At 35.6% G+C, this 21280-nt stretch overlaps 1 protein-coding gene and 1 long non-coding RNA gene across 2 annotated transcripts; one reads left to right on the top strand and one right to left on the bottom strand.

Moving 5' to 3' along the window:
• The first annotated feature begins 387 nt into the window (after positions 1-387).
• LOC135194521 (uncharacterized) lies at positions 388-2716 on the top strand. The gene is made up of 2 exons (XR_010309799.1): positions 388-608; positions 2554-2716. It is a non-coding gene; the product is annotated as an uncharacterized LOC135194521 (long non-coding RNA).
• An 855-nt stretch (positions 2717-3571) lies between these two features.
• Positions 3572-18476, bottom strand: LOC113404412 (xaa-Pro aminopeptidase ApepP-like). Its single transcript, XM_064220147.1, has 17 exons — positions 18423-18476; positions 17711-17829; positions 16966-17137; positions 16194-16300; positions 15589-15724; positions 13792-13887; positions 13126-13202; positions 11935-12069; positions 10870-10944; positions 9605-9682; positions 8398-8528; positions 7769-7921; positions 7283-7415; positions 6561-6738; positions 4935-5026; positions 4178-4291; positions 3572-3787 (listed from the first exon to the last, which is right to left on the bottom strand). Exons 2-17 carry the CDS (start codon positions 17762-17764, stop codon positions 3599-3601), a joined length of 1920 nt encoding a protein of 639 aa, XP_064076217.1. The 5' UTR covers positions 17765-17829; positions 18423-18476; the 3' UTR covers positions 3572-3598.
• Positions 18477-21280: the final 2804 nt, after the last annotated feature.

Raw genomic sequence — 21280 nt, 5'->3', positions numbered from 1 at the left:
TGTACATTTTCAACTTCAAAATTGAATAACTTGCTTAGAACTCTTAATCGCGAAATATCCTAAAAGGATGAATTAAGACAATAAGTTACCTATGTCTGGGATTCGATGTCATCAAAATCGGTTTACTAGTGAAAATGTGTCAGTCAAAGGTATGCTTATTTTATAGTAAAATAAAGTATAAAAGAGAATATTTGTATAGATGTAGTTACAACAGCTACTAATTTGTCTGTGTGTTTAAAATAAATATTAAAAAACATTAATTTACGTACTGCAATATATTGCTTAATGTAAAAATGTATTTGTAAATAACTATATATTTTTTTTTAATATTAATTCTATTTCTACCATTTTCCATGATTTTTTATAAATGGCAATAACATCTTTAGAAGATTTTTGGAATCGATTACTGGTAACTTTCAGTGAATTTTCATTGCTTGAGTTATCGACTATTAAATTCCTAGTAGAGTTTTCATAAAATTCATACATTTTCCAAAATGCTGGCTATCAGGAACCTTCTTAGGAGCAACCCAACAATCGTTAAAAATGTCGTTCAGCAGAGAAATATGAGCGGAGTCGCCATTCCGCCAAGGGCCAATGTTTCTAAAGGAGTAAGTTTTTGTATATTTTCATTATTTTACCAATAACAGAGTTACTTTATAATTAATACGAAATATGAAATTTATTATATTGGGACTTGTAAGTACTTGTGCCTAAAAAAATTGAACGAATGTAAAAATATCTTTAGTCTATTACGTAATTTTTAAAAAGATAGGTTATCTATATCTAATACACACTGCGGAACACTGAAATTCCGTGTACGAACATTAAGCATAATTAAATGCTATTTTATAAAAATTTTTAATAAATAAATATCATTCTTCAAAGAATGATATTTATTTATTAAAATAAAAAATCGATAAATTATTTATAATAATTATTTTTAATTTATAATTATTTGCTTTTTTTAGCATAATTATGTCCAAGGTACAACTTGCTATTATCAAAATTGAAATGAAAAAAAAAGAACTGTTTTGGTTACAAAAAAAATGAAATCACTAGTCGAATAGTATTAAACAATATTTTATTCGAATACTAGCCTAACTTATTACAATTTATTTATATGGTAGTTTCTACACAAAACCTTTTTCTTTTTTAAACAAGTGGAGTAAATTCTAACAATTCCATATTTAGCATGATATCAATTTAAAATATGAAATTTCATTTTTCTTTCGAAAAAACAATGTTCTTTAAAACAAACATGAAGAGTAGTAAACATATTTCCTAAAAATTCCGACATTATTCTGTGTTTAAATATGGCCGAGCTAGTTATGATTTAAAGACTGCCATATATAATCCTATAATAGCTTTTCATATAAATCTTAAATATTCCCGTTCCTTAATAAAATAACTATATTTATATAGATTATCAGTTACATAAGTAAATGAGAATTTCTATTCAGGTAGCTAAGTCAACTTAACATTTGTGACGGCAAATTTAACATATCTAACCCAAATTTTTCTATACTGGTGATAGAGCTGTGTTGTTGTGAGTTAGTACCAGTCTCTCGTCTGTTATTCTTATGATTGTGCTTGAATGATTAGGAAGCCAGTGTCATTTTGTGCATGGGAGGAAACATCTCAGATCTCATGGTTAGCTGTACATTGACAGTGTGAAAAGTGTTTTGTATATGTGTGAAGGTAATTTTATGAAAGGAGAATATTAGTAACACTCCCTGTGTCAAGGTTTGCCTTCTCTCTTGTTGAAGAGAAGATCCATAGCTTATTCTGACACTGCTCCTATGAGATTTGGTGGATAGGATGTATATGTTCTGTTCTAATAAATAAAGAAAAAATTCCTTTGTATATAAATACAGCTAATCAAAGATATTATATAAAACTACATAAGTAGCAGTACTCCGCAGTTTCACCCACTTGAAATTTAGAGTATTGCCATCACAAGCGAATTCGATTCTATCCAAGAAAGCAAAGAGATTCATATCTTTGATAAAAATATATGGACTGGCATACTGTGTTTAATAATTAAAAAGATTTTCTGTTCAAACAGCACAAAATAGCAAAACAAATACTACGAACCAAATGTGAAAAAGGTTTGATGTTAGACTTCCAACTAATAGTATATTGGGCCTCTGACCAAAAGTTTTTGCATAAATTTGACGATTTTTAACTGAGTCACTAGCAACTGCTTGTTGGACTTAAAACACAGAGTTCTTCCTCCCCAAGAAAGATTGAAACTAGAATATTTTAAGATTAACTGAGTGATTAGAGCCGAGATGGATGGATATAGAGGTAGGGGACGACCAAAGAAACGATGGATGGATTGTGTGAAAGACGATATGGTTAGAAAGAATGTTACTTGTAAGATGACGTCCGACACAGAAGTATGGAAGAAGAAGACATGCTGCACCAACCCCAAGTAAAATTGGGATAAGGGCAGGAGGATGATGATGATTTGATTTATAAAGATAAGTATAGAATGTAATTCCATAGCATGCCATATTTAATTTTAATGCAATGTTTTTTTTTTTGTTATAGGAGATAATTGTCCTAGCTGGTTCGATGGTGGTGGCCTGGCTCACCATCCCCGCTTGGGTTCTGGTCAACATTAAACACTACCGTGACAAGATCTAAGCGTCTAGAAAAAATCAATATGTAGAGTATAATAAAATTGTTTTAAGTAAACATTAATTTAACAGTTTTTGATGTTTTATTTTTATTTAAACCCTTTTTTTGTAATAGACTCAAATAATGTGATGGAAGTTATGGCCCAGAGGTTGGAACATATTAAGCTTAAACAAAGTATGCAAATTGTGGTTCAAATCAGCTCAATTAATTTTTCAAAAGATTAAATTGGGTTTTTGTCACAGATAACTAAAATAATTAGCCAATCAATTAGCAGCCTAGCGTCTTTTCAGCCAGATTGGCGTCCCGCCAATAAAGTCTCCGTTCCGTAAGTTAGATTTAAAAAAAAAAACTAATAATTATGTTCTACCTTAACCAACATAAATATATTCATTTTCAGGATAATCTAAAGCAAATTACCCTATTTCATGAACAGAAATGTCTATAAGTCATTCAGATAGGTGGTTTGATCGCCGTTGAGTAAAATTATTAGGCTAACAATCATGAAAAGGCTTATTAAATCAGTAGGCTGCGATATTAATGAAGAATTAAAACAGAGACATAACAGCGCCACCTAGTAACAGAAAGGAAATAATATTATTAGATGGCACTAGTTTCCATAGATTGATTTTTTTATTTTGTTATAATATCTAAACCTGTTTCAAACAAGTTGTGTAATGATGATCAGGGGTCTGGTCTTAGAGCGAGGTCCCAGAGTCTGAAGGGTGCCGATATCTTCACTTAGTTAGGATACCTATTTCTATTGGTTTTATTTAAAATAAGACTATACGAGTATCTTTATAATTTTTTATGTTTGTAAGTATTAAAAAAATGTTTCGTGATTAATTGACAGATAATATAGTTAAATTGTTTATAAAATTAATGGTTAAAATATGTTATATTAAATAAAATAAAACGAAATTAAGTTACATAGTTACTAACACCATTTATTAAAATCTTACAATTTTAACAGACTGTACATAATTATTAATAAAAATGGCGATGTTTTTAACAAAATGGCCGCGCTGCGATATATTGGCGCGCATTCTTTTTCTAGCCATTCATAATCTTCTGTTAACTGTCTTTCTTTGAGAATTGGACCCAATGTTGCCAGGACTCGAGCGTGGTAATTGTTTAAGTATTTAATCTGAAAAAAGAATAATAATATTATATGATTAAGTCCTATTTTTTTAAATTTAATTTATATGTATTTTAAGTATTGATTTAAATCGGTTAATATTTACTAACTATATATCTGTAGTATGATAATGTCGTCCTGATCGATTTCGGTCAACCCGATCAAATCTTAAGAGAGACAAGTCATCCGAAACGAGTGGAAAGAGTTTTGGCATAGGATTAACGGCTTAACGTACTTTTCCATCTTCCTAAATTCAGGATTTTTTTTCGATAGGAAAACCGAAAAACTGAGCATCAGCCAGATCTGGCGTTTGAACCGAGGACCTCCAGATTGATATCTAGACGAGGCAGTCAATATATAGCAGTTTAAATATTGTTAAACCTTTTGATTTCAACGTACCTCGTCTTCACTTAGCAACTCCACATCTAAGCTTGCAGTTTGGTGTGGTGCCAGAGATATCGTGTAGAAGGCAACCGCCCCCCTCCCACTGAAGTTATCCACTAAGCCATCCGCCTGGAAAATATTTCAAAATAATTAAATTTGCGCCAGTTAGAATTAATACTCTTTAGTTTTAAAATTGTATGTCTTATTCTAGAAGTATAAAATTTAGATTATTACATACGACCATCGATGTCTAAAGACGCGTTTCAAAGAAATAACAATATTCAATGATAAATCAGGGCCTCGATTCAAAAAACATTAAGGAAAACTTTGACTTCGTCATTATACTTTTCTCTAAATTCATTCAAAGACAAGAGTCCAAAACTATCGATACTATCGATAGTTCAAAACTATCGATACTATCGATAGTGTCAATAGTATCGCTGTTACAGAGAGTTAGCAATACTATCGATAGTATTGACTATTGATCAAAACGATAATATCGATATCAATATAGCAAAGCCCTACGATTAGTTGCTTCATCTTGCTTCTCACTTAATAAATTTAACTTCCATTCTCTCGAAAAACACATTTCATTCAATTGCATTTCTCACCCATTTATAACTGGACTATACCTAAATCATTTACACAAAACGTCAGCGCGATTTAAAAGACTAGTAACGCCATCTAGTCAACTTTATGAGAACAAAAGTACCTCAATGTTAAACTTATATAAATGAAATATTTCGGACAATATAATTGAATTTATACTTACGAAAATGTGGTCTGCATTTCGGCTCATCTCGATAACCTCAACTATGTCTTCGTGTCTAATACCGTACTCTCCCACCTCGTAGAAGCCAGGTTCTGTAAATATATGTAATTATTATATGTCGGAGATTCACATGGATAGCCATCTAAACGACATTGATTTTACTAATACAGTCAGTACGCTCGTCTTCGCTGGCGCTGTCCCAAGACCAAGAGACCAAGTGCCTCACTCAACAAAGGAACACACACTGACAGATACACCATAAAATCTTTATATTTCCATCAGTCGGCTGTGTAACAAAATACGTGCCAGTCTTATATTCTTTACAATTGACATCTCTCAACTGACAATCTTTAAAACGTTAATAACGTTGTGTGTAAATGTCATTCCAATAAATGAGGTCGTATACCCGTGTAAATTTATTATCTCTAACATATATTTACCCTAGAATTAGTACTAATTTAATATAGATACCCTTTTGCACGTCACGGTAGCATGTTCAAGCGATCCTGTGGCGTCCGTTGAAAAGACGTAGAAGGTACCGCTGGTTTTTAGTCAGTACTCCGGTGTACTAGGGCGCACTAGTATCTAGTCTCACGTACCCCCTCACTTCACGTGGGAGATAAGCATAATGCGATTTTCCAGCAAGAAAAAAAGAACACCCTTTTGCAATGAAATAACAGACACAATGAAATAAATGAACATCAAACTTCGTTGATACAGACATAGCAATTAAAAATTGATATTAACAAAATCATACGTGTGTAACAAAACAACAAAATAAGTTTAAATACTCTTATATGGATCAGTATACAATAGAGAAGATGAGAGATCGTCTGAAGCATAAGTCTTTTCGCTTACGTGAAGATTTCGGCCAGCTATAAATAAATAAATAAATAAATATTGGACAACATCACATACAGTACTCTGATCCCAATGTAAGTAGCTAAAGCACTTGTGTTATGGAAAATCAGAAGTAACGACGGCACCACAAACACCCATACCCAAGACAATATAGAAAACTAATGAACTTTTTCTACATCGACTCGGCCGGGAAAACGTATCCATGAAAACCGGTGTACACACTACTCGACCACAGAGGTCGTCAAACGTCGCCAGTTCACTCTACTGTAAGCGGCGTTAAAGAACTTCGTCCCAATGAGCAAATATAGTAGAACTATTAGTCAATCGCATGGAATACTTTAAGATTTGTTTATATATACTCCTATTGAAATAAGCTATAGACATTACCGTCTTTACCATAGGGCACATGGGGCACGTGCCCAGGGCCCCCATCCTGAGAGGACCTCGAAGAACCAACAATTTACCAAATTAAACCAAAAAATATCAAGCAAAAGGGCCCCAAATTCATGGGTGCCCAAGGACCCCAGCATAGCTTGAGACGGCTCTGGCTATAGAACTTTTTTTTTCACATTACCAGCCTGTAAATTTCCCACAGCTGGGTAAGGCCTCCCTTGAGGAGAAGTTTTGGAGCATATTCCAGCACGCTGCTCCAATGCGGGTTGGTGGAATACACATTTGGCAGATTTTCGTTGAAATTTGACAAATGCAGGTTTCCTTACGACGTTTACCTTCACCGCTGAGCTCGAGATGAATTATATAACTTACCATCACTAAATATCATCCCAGGGGTAATCCCAGGGTCGTTAGCCATCAGAGCTGCTCCTATACCAGACGGCCCTTCGTGTACATTCAGGAAGTGCCCCACACCGTGCCCTGTGCCATGGGCGTAGTTTAATCCGACGTCCCATAGAGCCTTGCGAGCTAGAGTTTCAAGGAGATTGCCCTGCAATATCGGAGTATATTATTATAGTCCAAAGTCACCCGCTGCGTGTGTCTGTTTGTTTGAATAACTCAAAAACTACCTAACGGTTTCTTATGGTTTCCAGCAATGGACGGAGTGATTCAAGAGAATTTTAGGTGAACTGGCTGAAAAATTACGACTATTGAAGATGTTGGAAAAAATCGTGCTGATTGGGTTCTTTCAGGGTAGAAGCGTTTTATGTACACCCGTGCGAAGACTCTCTAGCTAAGACTATAATAAGAATGAATCAATGATAAAAGTCTACATATCAACTATGGAATGTAGAAGTTTTATATTTGTGTTATAGTCGGGCGAATAGAAAATATGGTCACATTGGCGCTGTAAGGATTATTAACCATTGTTTACATCACCAATGTGCCACCAACCTTGGACACTAAGATGTCCTTTATGCCTGTAGTTACTGCTCCATTCGAACAGGAACACAACCACACTAAATATTGAAGTCTGGAGGAAAAATATCTGATGTTGAATGATGATGGAATGATGGCTTAAATGAATATCTTACCGTTGATCCTTTAGGAAAAACTGCGGTTGCGAGCAAGATTTGACCTTTCAAAACCCTCGTGAATGCTAATCTCTGCGCAGGAGTTGGATTCGAACTCATATGCCGTGTGCGTGTTATATCAGTGGTACCATCCCTAGAATATTTCAATGTTTATATTTATGATATTGGTAGGCTGACGACTAAATGGTTTATCTGATGGTATTTGGACATTGGCTCTTAGAAATATTGACCATTCCTTACATCGCCAATGCGCAAACAACCTTCGGAACTGAAATGTTACGTCCCTTGTGCCTGTAGTTACACGCATCACTCACCCTTCAAACTGGAACACAACAAGACTGGTTGGTAACCAGATAGGTTTGCTCAAAACCCTACCAAGATATATGCTACTGAAGTCTAATAAAAAATGGAGTATCTATTATAACTTTAGGTCTCTGGGATTAAACTGGCTATCTGGAACCAAGACGGGAAAATTTTAATACTCACATATATTGTCCTCCGGAGTCCACGAGTAACATGTCATCAGTCCGTATCACCCTTCGAGGTCCCTCTCGTGACGGCTTGTAGTGTATTATGGCGCCATTTTCACCAGCCCCAGCGATTGTCGCGAACGAAGGGCCCTTGTAATACTGTTCTTCTCTAGAAAATACCATCGATTTATCCCATACCAAAATCAACAAAGAAACCAACGAATATTACATCTAAAGGATATCTTACGACCCAGAAAGCTACTTCCACTTCAGTTATGTTGTTGTTGATAAATCAAATCAAATACATAAATCAGTATATGGACCTATTCAGTAGCAAAATACTCAATTTATCAATATCAATTATAGTGACTACTGATGGTCCTTAATAAATAAATAATACTGATTTATCGACTGCAACATAAATCAATCCGCAACAAATATTTCATAACAACAGTCGCTACGCTTTAAGCGTAAGAGCACCACTGGTGACGGCCTTATCTTGAACTCGAATTCAGAAACTTGGAATCTGTAACCGCTGATATCTAGCCATTTGACTGACGAGGTAGTCAAAGGACTTATACCTAACACCTAACCCCCACACGCGGGCGTAAATTAGTAAACAATATTTAGATTTTCGTTGCATACCCTCTCAGTTCATCTAGCTTATCAACGACATTGATTTCTGTGATGTTTTTCCCGCTTGAGACTTCTTCGTGTATCCAACGCAAAAATCGAATTACAGCCACTCCGTCCCTTATGTGTGATGCCCTAAAACCCTGGAAATTTACAAGATTTTGTTTAACTTTGGAAGGGCGACCTGATGTTAATTGGTCATCACCGCCCATAGACATTGGCGCTGTAAGAAATATTAACCATCCCTTGCATCGCCAATGCCACCAATCTCGGTAAATAAGATGTTATGTCCCTTGTGCCTGTAGTTAGACTGGTTCTCTCAGCCTTCAAACCAGGACACAACAGTACTAGGTATTGCTGTTTAGCGGCAGAATATCTGAAGAGTGAGTGGGTACCACTTGCTACTTTACCACGTGGGTACGCAGACGTGCTTGCTTGCGCAAAGCCCTACCACCAATTATTAATTAATTGAACCACTCTAATCCAACGGAGTTGAAATTTTACCTGTCAGTTCTAATTAAAAAGCGTTTGGTAAACATGACCTAATTACACACCAACATTGGCTCCAAGCGAAGGAAATCGTCAACAATCAACAGTATAGTTACGAAATTTTGTTTCCTTTCCTTTACAATCTTAAAGTACTCGCATACGATGTGTAAAATCTGACGTCTAACCTTGGTAATAAGCGACGTGAACATAATATTCTCTCGGACAATGAGTCGGTTATCTGAACTCTCTAGCAGCGCGCTCATTGGTCAAATCAAAAAGCGCGCGCTTACCGTACTTACGCGTCCTGTTACACACTTCCGTCCCTTTGCACGAAACCACTCCCACATATTGCGGGAAAACGAGACGAAAGATGTTCACGCAATAACAATAAAAGAGTATTACCCGTAGAGCCGTTGAGCCGAGATGGCCCAGTGGTTAGAACGCGTGCATCTTAACCGATGATTTCGGGTTCAAACCCAGGCAGGCACCACTGAATTTTCATGTGCTTAATTTGTGTTTATAATTCATCTCGTGCTCGGCGGTGAAGGAAAACATCGTGAGGAAACCTGCATGTGTCTAATTTCAACGAAATTCTGCCACATGTGTATTCCGCCAACCCGCATTGGAGCAACGTGGTGGAATATGCTCCAAACCTTCTCCTCAAAGGGAGAGGAGGCCTTTAGCCCAGCAGCGGGAAATTTACAGGTTGCTAATGCTAAAAAAAAATTACCCGTAGTTCGACGTCATTTTTGATGCACTTCATTAACGCTACTGGTGACAATGTAGACAGCGTAGAGACGACCGGATTCTGTTAATAATAATAACAGATATATATAAAAAAGTTAACTTGTATTAATCACAGTTGTCAATGTCAAACGTGCGTCAAAATAAATCGCACGTGACATTGACGAAATAATCTGTGCCTTCTCAGCGCAAACAGAATGCACAAAAAAATGCTTGTGTTGAATTTAGTTTTTTAGAAAAATTTAACAGTTTTTTTGATTCGTGATCAATATGACAGGACTAACTACTATGAAGTCGCTCGCTAAACTGACAGTAAGGTGTCGAGTCGCTCGAAATAGACAACTTCACAACGTATCTTATTTTACAATTTTTATTTTATTCCAAATTTAAATTGTGAATATTTTAATTTGACAGTTATACCCCGTTCAAGTTAGCTTGATCTTTTTGACAGACGGGTAGTGTTGTAAATAACAGTCGATGAAACGATGGAATGCGTAATTCAATTCACTTATTTTTCTAAAAAAGAGTTATACCAGCTAAAGAGACCCCAACCACTAGCCAAAGAGACCCCAACTAAAAGGACCCCCGTTCATAACAATAAGTCAACAATGATCTTTAATAAGGATTTTTGTAATCGATATTTGTAGCAGTTACCGCCTGTTATTCACGTCCCTATCGTCCGACCGATGTAACATTGTACAAGCGTCTATTATTTTCAGTGTTTCTATTTAAATTTTACTTTGAAGCAATAATATATAATAGAAAAAGTCTTAAAATTTTCGGATAACGCTCGAATCTTTAGGAACTTTTGTATTAAATGTATGTTTTAAATATTTTTACAATTTTTAAGATCATTAAATTAAGAAAATAATATGTTCGTCATTGCAAAGTTATGTCGATCAGAAAAAAATACATCTGTGAAAAAGATCAAGTTATCTTGTACAGGGTATAGTGTATTAGAAAATTATATTAATAATAATAATTATTATTATTTTAGAATAGTTAATTATTTGCATGCAATTAAAAACTATTTTTAATTACGCTGAAAATTTAGCACATTTACTAAGTGTAATATTTGCGAATAAAATCTATGCGAAATATAATATCACATGACACGATGTTTGAGGAATACGATATTTGTGATCTGAACACATTTTGTTAAATTAACATTTGTCATACGTTTTTTATCGAAAATTAGGCAACCGAACCAAACAAACAGCCAATTTTTTTTTAATAGTTTACAATTCTTACCGTTTCCGCGGCAACGTGTACTGCTTGACTGCCATCACTGGACAGCCAAATGGTACTCCCGGATGGTAACTCATTCTGTTGTAACATAATTTTATAACAATTATTAATAGTAGTGTAAAAACCTTCATTAAAAGTATAACACTTCGGCTTATGGTAACACGGAAATACGATTCAACGGGAAATTGCCCCTAGTATTCTTGACACCTATTTTTAATTTATATTTGTATATAATTAAGAGCTTATTGTTAATAATTCTTATTATTAATGTGAGATATATTTTTATTAGCTTTAAGTATATATCTGATTGTTGTATTAGTAAAAACCAGTAAAATTGTCTATGTCTAAATCTTTTAGTCTTTGATCGATTCTGTTTGTCTGTCTGACATTTGACGGTTCGTTAAAAATCCTTAAAACTGGGTGTTGGGAATATATCATACTAGTTGTCGCCCGCGGCTTAGCTGGTGGTCAGGAGTTAGGCATAATAAGCATATGACCTTGGAATTCAAGCTTGCTTCATATAAATTTCATCAAATCGGTTCAGTGAAAGAGTATCAGACAAAAAGACAGAGATATTTTCGTATTTATAAAGTTAGTATTGTGTAAATCTAAATCAAACTCTTGAACCCTTTGTACTTCCGACAACAACTGTGTTTCAAACGAGAAACTTAATATATTGCGTGCGATTAAACTTGTGAAGTCGCCGGTATTAAGTCGAGTTACATTCGCCGAAAACACCAGTAACTGTCAAGTTCAACGGTCAAACGTCAAAGATATTTCCCGCCTTATAATATACCGTCTCTGTCCAACTCGGGAGTTATGTGATGATGCTATCTCATTTCGAAATCAATTAGTATTCACTCAAAGAAACCAATTCAAAGATTCCATTTAATGTTTGTAGTGTTGATACATGCCCCATGAATAAAATTGCGTCCTCTAGAAAATGTTCAGTCAATGTAACATTTCAATGGACTATTCAGAATATAGTGTAAATAGAACTACACAAGATCAAGAACTCAATACAGATCTAAGTCTATAGCATAATTTTAATTTAAGATTATTAATCACACTCAAATTCCTTAGGTAATCGAATATTTGTATGTAAGGTAAGCATCGGATCTGCGTCCCTTCAGATGCGAGATGATCTTCTATGTACGTTGGTAACTCGCCATCGCCCCAAAACAGGATCGTATTATTAATTTCCTGCAAATAAAGATGGTCTATTCATATCAAAGTCGAAATATCTTTCATTGGACCAAATTCAAAGAACAGCTTGAGGTATACTTGCTGAGAGTTAAGTGGGACAGAGTTATAAATAAATATATCAAGAACTGTTTGAAGTGCACGATATTAGCATACATACATTAGCAGCCTGTAAATTTCCCACTGCTGGGCTAAGGCCTCCTCTCCCTTTGAGGAGAAGGTTTGGAGCATATTGCACAACGCTGCTCCAATGCGGCTTGGTGTAATACGCATGTGGCAGAATTTCGTTGAAATTAGACACATGCAGGTTTCCTCACGATGTTTTCCTTCACCGCCGAGCACGAGATGAATTATAAACACAAATTAAGGATATGAAAATTCAGTGGTGCTTGCCTGGTTTTGAACCCGAAATCATCGGTTAAGATGCACGCGTTCCAACCACTGGGCCATCTCGGCTGTTAGCATATCCCAAGTAATATGTAACAATGAATATACGAGCTCAGGTGGCCTAATGGTTAGAACGTGTACATCTTAACCGATGATTACGGGTTCAAAGACAAGTACCACTGAATTTTCATGTGCCTAATTTGTGTTTATAATTAATCTCGAAGGAAAACATCCTGAGGAAATGTGCATATGTTTAATTTCATCGAAATTCTGACACATGTGTATCCATCAAGTCGCATTGGAGCAGCATGATGGAATATGCTCCTAACCTTCTCTTCAAAAGGGAGAGGAGGCCTTAGCCAAGCAGTGGGAAATTTACAGGCTGTACATGTTGAAGGAATATGTAAATCTAAGGTTTATTTACCTTTGTTCCTTCTTAAATTGAAATAGGTTGTAATTATTTTGACGACAAAATTGGGTGTAAAATTTAAACTCAATTTAGTTTTGACTCACATGTAAACGACTTAAGGTATGTTCTACGTATAGTTAGTAACTGTTGTAAGTTTTATTAAAGGTCCAAGATTACGGGTATTTTAGGGGCGCATGAGGCCGGACCTTCTTCAGGAACCCCGACTAATATGGTATATGACCATAAAATTAAGATCTTACCACGTCTGCTCTTATCACAAGGTAGGAGAAGAAGACAGGGTTGAAGGGAATATCGGAACCACGGATGTTTAAAGTATCTGTAATAAAAAAAGATAAATAACTTTGTGCTGTGCGCTGACCTGAACTGCTAACCTAGCCCATGTAGGTAGGTACCACCCAGTCATCAATTCTAACGCCAAACAGTATAAATTAAAATGTTACCCAGTGTAACGCAGGCACAAGGGACATAGCATCTTAGCGTCCAAGGCGATGTTTAATGTTTCTTACAACGCCAATGTCTGTGGGCTGTGATGAACACTTTCAATCAGGTTACCCTTTTACATTTAAGACAATTTAACTACTCTTGTAATTGTTATAAGCCTTAAAGTTATAAAAGTATTAAATTACAGGAGGCCACAGTGTAAACTGTAACCAAGAAAATATTAAAACCGTGTAAAACATAAAAACTTTGAAGCGTCAATAGCGCAATGATTTACGGGCCGATTAGCGATGTAAAAAGTCAGGATCGATCCTGGACCCTTGGGCTATTGCCGTAACCACTCCTAACACACAAATCTTTAAAAAAAAGAAAAAAACAAGTGTCGGATCTGCCATGTCAATCCAACTATCTACCAATTCAGTTGTAAGTGGAGCTACCACACAGATCAGCTGCATCGCAATACTCACATGCAATGTCATCTAAGGCCGTCAGCACCAAAGCCGAAGCTCGCCGAGCGCGGATTTGTATCAATAAGTCCGATATTTTCTCGCTCGAAACTCTGCCTGGAAATAAATGTAAATTTTGAAATGCCTGATTTCATTATTTATAACAGTGTAATATTTATTATTGAAACGAAGTTCTTTAACGCGGCTTACAGTAGAGTGAACTGGGAGAAATCGTCACGTAAGGAAATTGCATTACGCCTCCTCATGACCTTTCCGTCTTTTTCTATTTTTATACGATTTTATATATGACGGCGTATGGTGCGCCATCTTGTTTATTCATACTGGTTGGAAAAGAGTGTCAATGGGAGTTGAACGGCGGGGCGCTCTAGTGAGGCGTCGCGTCGATGCTAGCGGGGCGGCCATCTTGGATCGACAGTTACATTCAAGATTTCCCGCGCACCACGTATGCGACGAATCGCTAATTTCCAACATTATCTTTATTCTTTTGTAATAGATTCAGTGATTTATGTGTGTTTGTGTATATGATTTATTAACGAATCGATATTCATGACTATCGTGAATATATCTGTGTAATTGATTTGTTTAATTAAAAACTTAGAGACTTTGTGGATCGTTCAGATATAAAATCGTTTGAATATACGCCCACTTATCTTGAATAATCCTGATATTGCCAATAAAATGTCTATATATACAATTATGATTTTGTTATTGTTTTTAATTCAAACAGGATTTTTAAAAATAATTGTTCGTTGGCATTCAATTATTTTCAAAAGTCGTTAATTTATTTCATAACACCGGCTGTCATTCGACAATTTTTAAATCTTTCTATTTTTAAAAACAAATGACAATAATTTTGCAAGGACATCGATGGCTGCGATTCAATAATCATCGCGTCACGTTAATAGCCTATTCCAATGGAAGTAGGAAAAAAGATAAACAAACCTTAGATTTACGTATTTCATGCGATTTGCTAATAACTCAGCTATATTGTGTTCTACTAAGAGTTTATGATTAATGTATCTTTATTTATAACAACAATACAGCCCTAATTACACTTAACTACTTATTTCCACTTTAATTTTATTTCCATAATTCCGATAACAGATTCGTCGACGTTCAAAACGCCATTTTTTCGCAAATCCTCAGTGAATATCATAGATTAATCAAGCTCTCGACCAATGATGTCGCGTCAATTTACTGTCAAATGTTGTTTGTTTGGCTTTTTTCCTGTTATTGTTGGAATTGAGTATAGGTGTATTTTGTTACATGAGCGAGAAGAAAGATTTAACGGAGAGAGAAAGAGAGCTATCTGACACCACAGAAATGACACACGAGGGAGTGAAATAGATATAATACAAACTAAACCGTTTTGAATAACCTATCCATCAGTAGTTTCAGTGACTTAAGATAGCCGAATCTGTTCTTTTGTCCTTACTTTATTTTCAATACTTTATCGAAACTAGCCATCCGTTATTAGGATAGCTTACTAGAGATAGAACGCTCACACAAATCATGCTTACCAGCATTTCAATAACAGTTTTAAGGTTACTTTTGAATCAGACAAGGCTAACTCTAGTAACGTCATTCGCTTATCTGTCAGAATCAGACTGTTAGTTCGTTTTTTAAAATGGAGTCGATGTAATTTTTATTAATCATGGAGTATTATAGCAGTGTTGATTCGATGTACGTTATCGATATTTAAGAATGTTCATTGCTATTTTTGTATCGTTGTATTTTGAGATGCTGTCTCTGTCACACACATTAAATTCTATATTTTCCTTTTCCTTCACAAATTACCTGTGTAATTTGAGGATAGTGCTAGAAGCGGTTCATTCGGTCTGTCTGGGGGGGGATCTTGGATTCGTCTTCTCGCTTCGTCCACGATATTATTGTATATCGGAACGAGTTCTATATTCCCAGGACGGAGAGCTGCCTGTAATAAGGAAAATCTTAATTCATTGTCAGCGTATTTTTATATTCTAAATTGGGCTCTATCTTCGTTTATAATTTTAAGTCTACAGCTGATATTGTGTATGTGTTGCCATAAAATGTAGTCTTAATTGTTTTTTGTGTCTTTAAAATACTTTAATAATATTGATTTATGCTAAATGCTTTCCTTGTAACACACGGTCGAATGGGTACCGCGAGTTTTATAGTCGGTATATATTAACGGACATGCTTCAAACAGATATACCTACTAAAGGCAAAAGAAAAGATAAAATATAAATTTATTTTAAGGAGTACTATATTTGATGAATACTAAACTTAAATCACCTTAAATGTCTTGTCAGATCTGTCAAAACTAGTACGTTATGTGGTTTACAAATATGTGTTGAGGAAGCGAAAGGGTTTACCCTCCCATAAATCAACATAGTTTCCATATATTATATCAATAATGTTACCTCCAATGTGTTCCATGAAGCACGGGTGTAAGTAGTGGGGTCGACACCCACTCTGTTCTGACTGGTCAAGTTCGTAACGAGCCAATTTTGTATGGTCAAGTCGATGCCTGTGAAAAATAATGTTCATTTAATTTATCGCGGTTAAACTACTTATTTTAGAAATATACAGATATAAAATATTTAATCAAAATCATAATTTGAAACCAAATCCTAACAAGGAACACGAATCAACAAACACAAACTCTGAGACAATGAGGATATCGTCGTAGAGTTCAATGAAAACTTTTCGACATCATTTTGCAATCCAAAAGATCAGATTGTGATGCTATGAAAGAAACTCAGTGGGATTTTTTTTAAATGCACTTTATTATTTTAAAACAATAACAATATTTTCGTTATTTGAAACAGCCTGTTTCAAATAACACATTCGCGACGTGTGCAACTAAGAAGTCATTAGTGTTGTAACATTGTTTAGCACACAAATTCTCTGTAACGATTGTTTGAAATTTTAAAATTGAATATTTTTGAACGTTTTCTCGGATCAAAACGTATACATTGTCCCACAAATGAGTTACTAACCCTGTGTAATCATCTCTTGTGCTTGTAGTTACAATGACTCGTCCAAACCGTAATATGTAACACTAATTATTGTGCTTTGGCGGTTCAATATCTGATCCATGGATGGTACTTGTCCAAACGGGTTTGCACAAAACCCGACCACCAAGTCAAAATTACGCCTACTCAGTAAGAGCCCAAAGAACGCTTCAGGTACCTTGTCTCATCAGCGTCCACACCGATGTGTCTACTTGAAGTTCAAACTGAGTAAAATATCTGCCATCCGTCCAGACCAGAGCGTAGTTTTCCGTCACCAAAGCAGTTCCAGAAGACCCGGAGAGACCAGACAGCCATTCACGACGTGCGTCGCTAGGTGCTATATATTGGGACTGAGGAAACAAAACAAATTTAAATATTCAGATGCAACTTGTAATATCAATTCGTTAATTTTAAACGGGCTAGCAAAGCCCTACCACCGAGTCGGCAGTACATGTATCAAATAAATGTTACTTAATTGTTTGGAATTAAAGAGTTATTATTATTATTATGTACTGAAAATATGCCCATCTCAAATAAATAATTCGGGCATAGACCCTCATGCCTTTTGGGTTACTGTCAAATACAATTGAAATGATCAAAGGTAAGATAAGGTCATAGACAAAACTACTTTTTAATTACATATTCCTGTCAGATTTATACCCAATACCGGGCTGTGCCTTCTGAACTAGCCAGTATTAACTGTCATAATTCGATGGGACAGCAAATTCGACGCAACCGGAGAGTTCAGGTAGACGATCAACCGAAGCATGGAATATACACACTTGCAACTTCCAAAGATCTTTTACTGAGCTTTTTTCGAACCTCAAGAGTAAATTTTATAAGCCCGATCTAGGGTTTGAATCCAGTACTTGGATCTGTGGAATAAACAAGGGAGTTAGCTGATAAATGATCTCCGAACTTACATTGTGAGCGTCTGCTGTTGGTACAATAAAGGCATGGACGTTATTCTCTTTCATAACTGCGCGAACTGCTTGCACTCTCTGTAAGCTGAGTTGCCTATCCACATTGCTGGATGGTCCAGCTGGAATATCAAGAATTGTTTAAAGTGTTAGACATACTTACAATTCGTGATTGGAGGATTCAAATTTGACATTTAATTGACGCGATGTCATTGGTCGAAATGTTGAATAATCTGTAGTGTTCATTGTGGATTCGTGAAAAGAGCGAAAGTTTTGGCGAAGTTTTTATAGAAAATTTAGAAGTAAAATTAATATGTACTAATATAAAATACCTCTGTCGGTTTGTCTGCTCACGGCCAATCCACTGAACCGGATTTGATATAATTTGATATACAAGCTTGAACTCAAAGGACATAGGTTAGTTTTTTATGCTTATTACCTGATGACGTAACTGCGAACTACGAATAAATCAAATGGAATAGTCTTGTATTATAAATAGAGATATATTAATCAAGAACTGTTTGCAGTACACAATATAGCTGAGCTATTACAAATCGCATGTAACACGTAAATCTAAGGTTTCCTTATCTTGAGTCCTTTGATTGAATAAAATATACATAAAGCATTAAAGTTTTGTCTGACTTATTTAAATTAAATATTTTTGACTTTTTGACATAATTACAAATAAAATGAATATTAATACTGTTATACTTGCCATAAACGGGCTCATTTGGTTCAGCATATTCGTAGCTGGCTGGAACGTTGCCTATGACTAAATTTGTTTCACAGCTGAAAATGTTTAATCATATGTCTTAGTAAGTAAGTCCTGTGCCTTTATAATAAAAGTAAATGACTGTCTAACAAAATGACTGGGTGCTAAGATGGCATGTTCCTTAAACCTGTAGTTACAGGGGCCCTTACTGATCCTTCAAACCGGAATGTATTGCTATTTGGCGGTAGAATATCTGATGACTGGGTGGTACCTATATTCTATTCCAACCGTAACAGGAAAAAAGTCAAATAAACAACATTTGACAGCAAATTGACGCGATATCATTGGTCGAGAGCTTGATTAATCTATGATATTCACTATGGAATCGCGAAAAAATAGCGTTTTGAACGTCCACGAAACTGTTATTGGAATTTTGGAAGTGAAATTAAAGTGGAAATAAGTAGTTGAGTGTAATAGTGTTGTATTATAAATAAAGATATATTAATCATAAACTCTTAATAGTGCACAATATATGTAGCTGAGTTATTAGCAATGAAATACGTGAATCTAAGCTTTGTTTATCTTTTTTCCTACTTCCATTCGAATATATTACTTAGACGGGTCGCACAAAGCTCTACTACCAAGTAAAGTAAAGATATAATATTACTGAAAGAACGCATTAACGGTTATATCAAATAAATAACATGTTAATATATAAAAACTTAAAAATCGTCCTAAACGATAATTTAAATATTATTTAAATATTACTTACAGTAAAAACAATAACAAATACACGCTCCGGACGGTCGCCATTTTGATAAAGGCATTATATTTGTTTATCGACATTGTTTTATCAATATCGATAGTTTTATTGATATCATTAGATTAAGATTATTTTGACAGATATAAATATATTTAAATAAATAAAAAATGTCCGTTGTTTCATTGTAAGTTATTTTTTTTTGAGAAATACACATAATATATAAGGAAAGTTGAAATTATCGGCTTTTCCCTTCAGTAACATGCAAGTGTTAAGAATATAAACCTTCTCCTGAAGACGCTCTGTTCATTGATGGAAAAATCATTAAAATTCGTTGCGTAGTTTAAAAGATCTAAGCGTACAGACTGGAAGCGACTTTGCTTAAAGAGCCGATCTTAACCGATGATTGCGGGTTCGAATCCAGGCAAGCACCACTGAATTTTCATATCCTTAATTTGTGTTTATAATTCATCTCGTGCACGGCGGTGAAGGAAAACATCGTGAGGAAACCTGCATGTGTCTAATTTCAACGAAATTCTGCCACATATGTAGCGCATTGGAACAGCGTAGTGGATTTGCTCCAAGCCGTCTCCTCAAAAGGAGAGGAGGCCTTAGCGCAGCAGTGGGAAAATTACAGGCTGTTAATTTTGTAATGATAACATCATCTCTTGATTTTGCTTCGTAAAATCAAAATATTATTTATTCTGGCTCATAAAAGCGCTTTTGAATCGTCATGTCACATTGTCGAATTGAATATTGACATCACGCTCGTGTTAAGCGATGAGATTTAAATTTATTCTAACGGAATACTTCTGCTGAAATCGATATAACGTTATACACACATCTGTGCCCATAATATCCCTGATAAATATATTCAACCGCCAAAAGTATAAACGCTATCCGATAAGCGGTCTTAATCTTTATTTGATTAATAATATTTTTATCATCTCTTATTTGATATAATAAAATTTGCAAATTATATTGAGGATAAGCTCTGAATAAGCGTTTTATATTGAAACTAACTTTTGTATGCAACGTCGCCCGCGTGTGAGACGGAGACTGGAGTATGGGTGCTTAAGACGTTTCCGTCTAAACAAACATGTATGAAAAATTTCATGTTCTTTGAGGAGTTCTGACATTGCCGTATTTGTAGTATTAGTTAGTTTGGTTTAGATAAGACATAGATCTCGATGGTCTGGATTCAAACCCCAGCACGGGCCGATAATTTTTTGTGTTCTGTCCAAAAATTCTCAGTTGCCGAGGATCCCAATAACCGAATTCATTTTTGAGTTTACATTGTTTATGTTTCTGAGCAAGGTCGGATTGTTCATGTTGGGCTCTAGGCAATGTTCTTCTCGGGGCACCTGTACTGGTACTAACTTCCTACAACTTGTAACTTTTTCTACCGCAGCGCAATTTTATTCATAGCAAGTTTCCGTGTGTTCCGGGGAGGCGGTTGAAAGTTTTAGGTATAAAAAAGTAGCCTTTGTCCTTGGGATTCAAGCTTGCTTCTTACCGAATTACATCAAATTCGGTTCAGATGGTTAGCCGTGAAAGCGGCACAGACAGACAGGGTTACTTTGCATTTCTATTATAAATACAGTAGTATTTTTTATTATGCATTACGAAGGTATGTCGTCCGCTATTCAAATAGGAGAAATATACCTTCAACAATTTACCAATTTTTGGCTTGCCTAATGGATAACTCGGCACGGATCGGCGAGTCGGATCGTGTAGTTCTCCTCAGAGGGGAATTCTCGTACTAGGTACTCCTTGCTAGTGTTTTCTGCAGCTCGAGGCCGTCTTCCTCAGGGTGGAGGTAAATAGAAAACGTGAGGCGCCCATTCCACGCGTCCACGGCTTGAGTTACGTTCTATCTTTAAAGCCCCATGCGTCGGGCTCTTGGGAGGGCCAAGACGATTCCTCTCTCATCTCCGCCGAGAGGGTTCGGCCCTTTAACGTCTCCTTCTGGACGATAACGGTCTTGTAGAAGGAAGTTACGGCCCTCCAAGTCGATTCTTTGCGGCTTATCGTTGACATTATTGCTCACAGAAAGAGGTCTCGTCCAACCTCGTGGACCAGGATCTGCCTCTCCGCGTTT

This window comes from Vanessa tameamea, chromosome 31 (genome assembly GCF_037043105.1).
Source record: "Vanessa tameamea isolate UH-Manoa-2023 chromosome 31, ilVanTame1 primary haplotype, whole genome shotgun sequence".
NCBI lineage: Eukaryota > Metazoa > Arthropoda > Insecta > Lepidoptera > Nymphalidae > Vanessa > Vanessa tameamea.
This window is presented reverse-complemented; position numbering and strand designations above follow the sequence as displayed.

What these genes read in the sequence shown, in the direction of transcription:
- LOC113404412 (XM_064220147.1), bottom strand. Translation starts at nt 17,764, where the DNA reads ATGAAAGAGAATAACGTCCATGCCTTTATTGTACCAACAGCAGACGCT. An exon ending in GTGGACGCTGATGAGACAAG is followed by an intron (nt 16,301 to 16,965) that starts GTACCTGAAGCG and finishes TATTTTTCACAG; the next exon opens with GCATCGACTTGACCATACAA. An exon ending in TACACGTTGCCGCGGAAACG is followed by an intron (nt 9,683 to 10,869) that starts GTAAGAATTGTA and finishes TATTATTAACAG; the next exon opens with AATCCGGTCGTCTCTACGCT.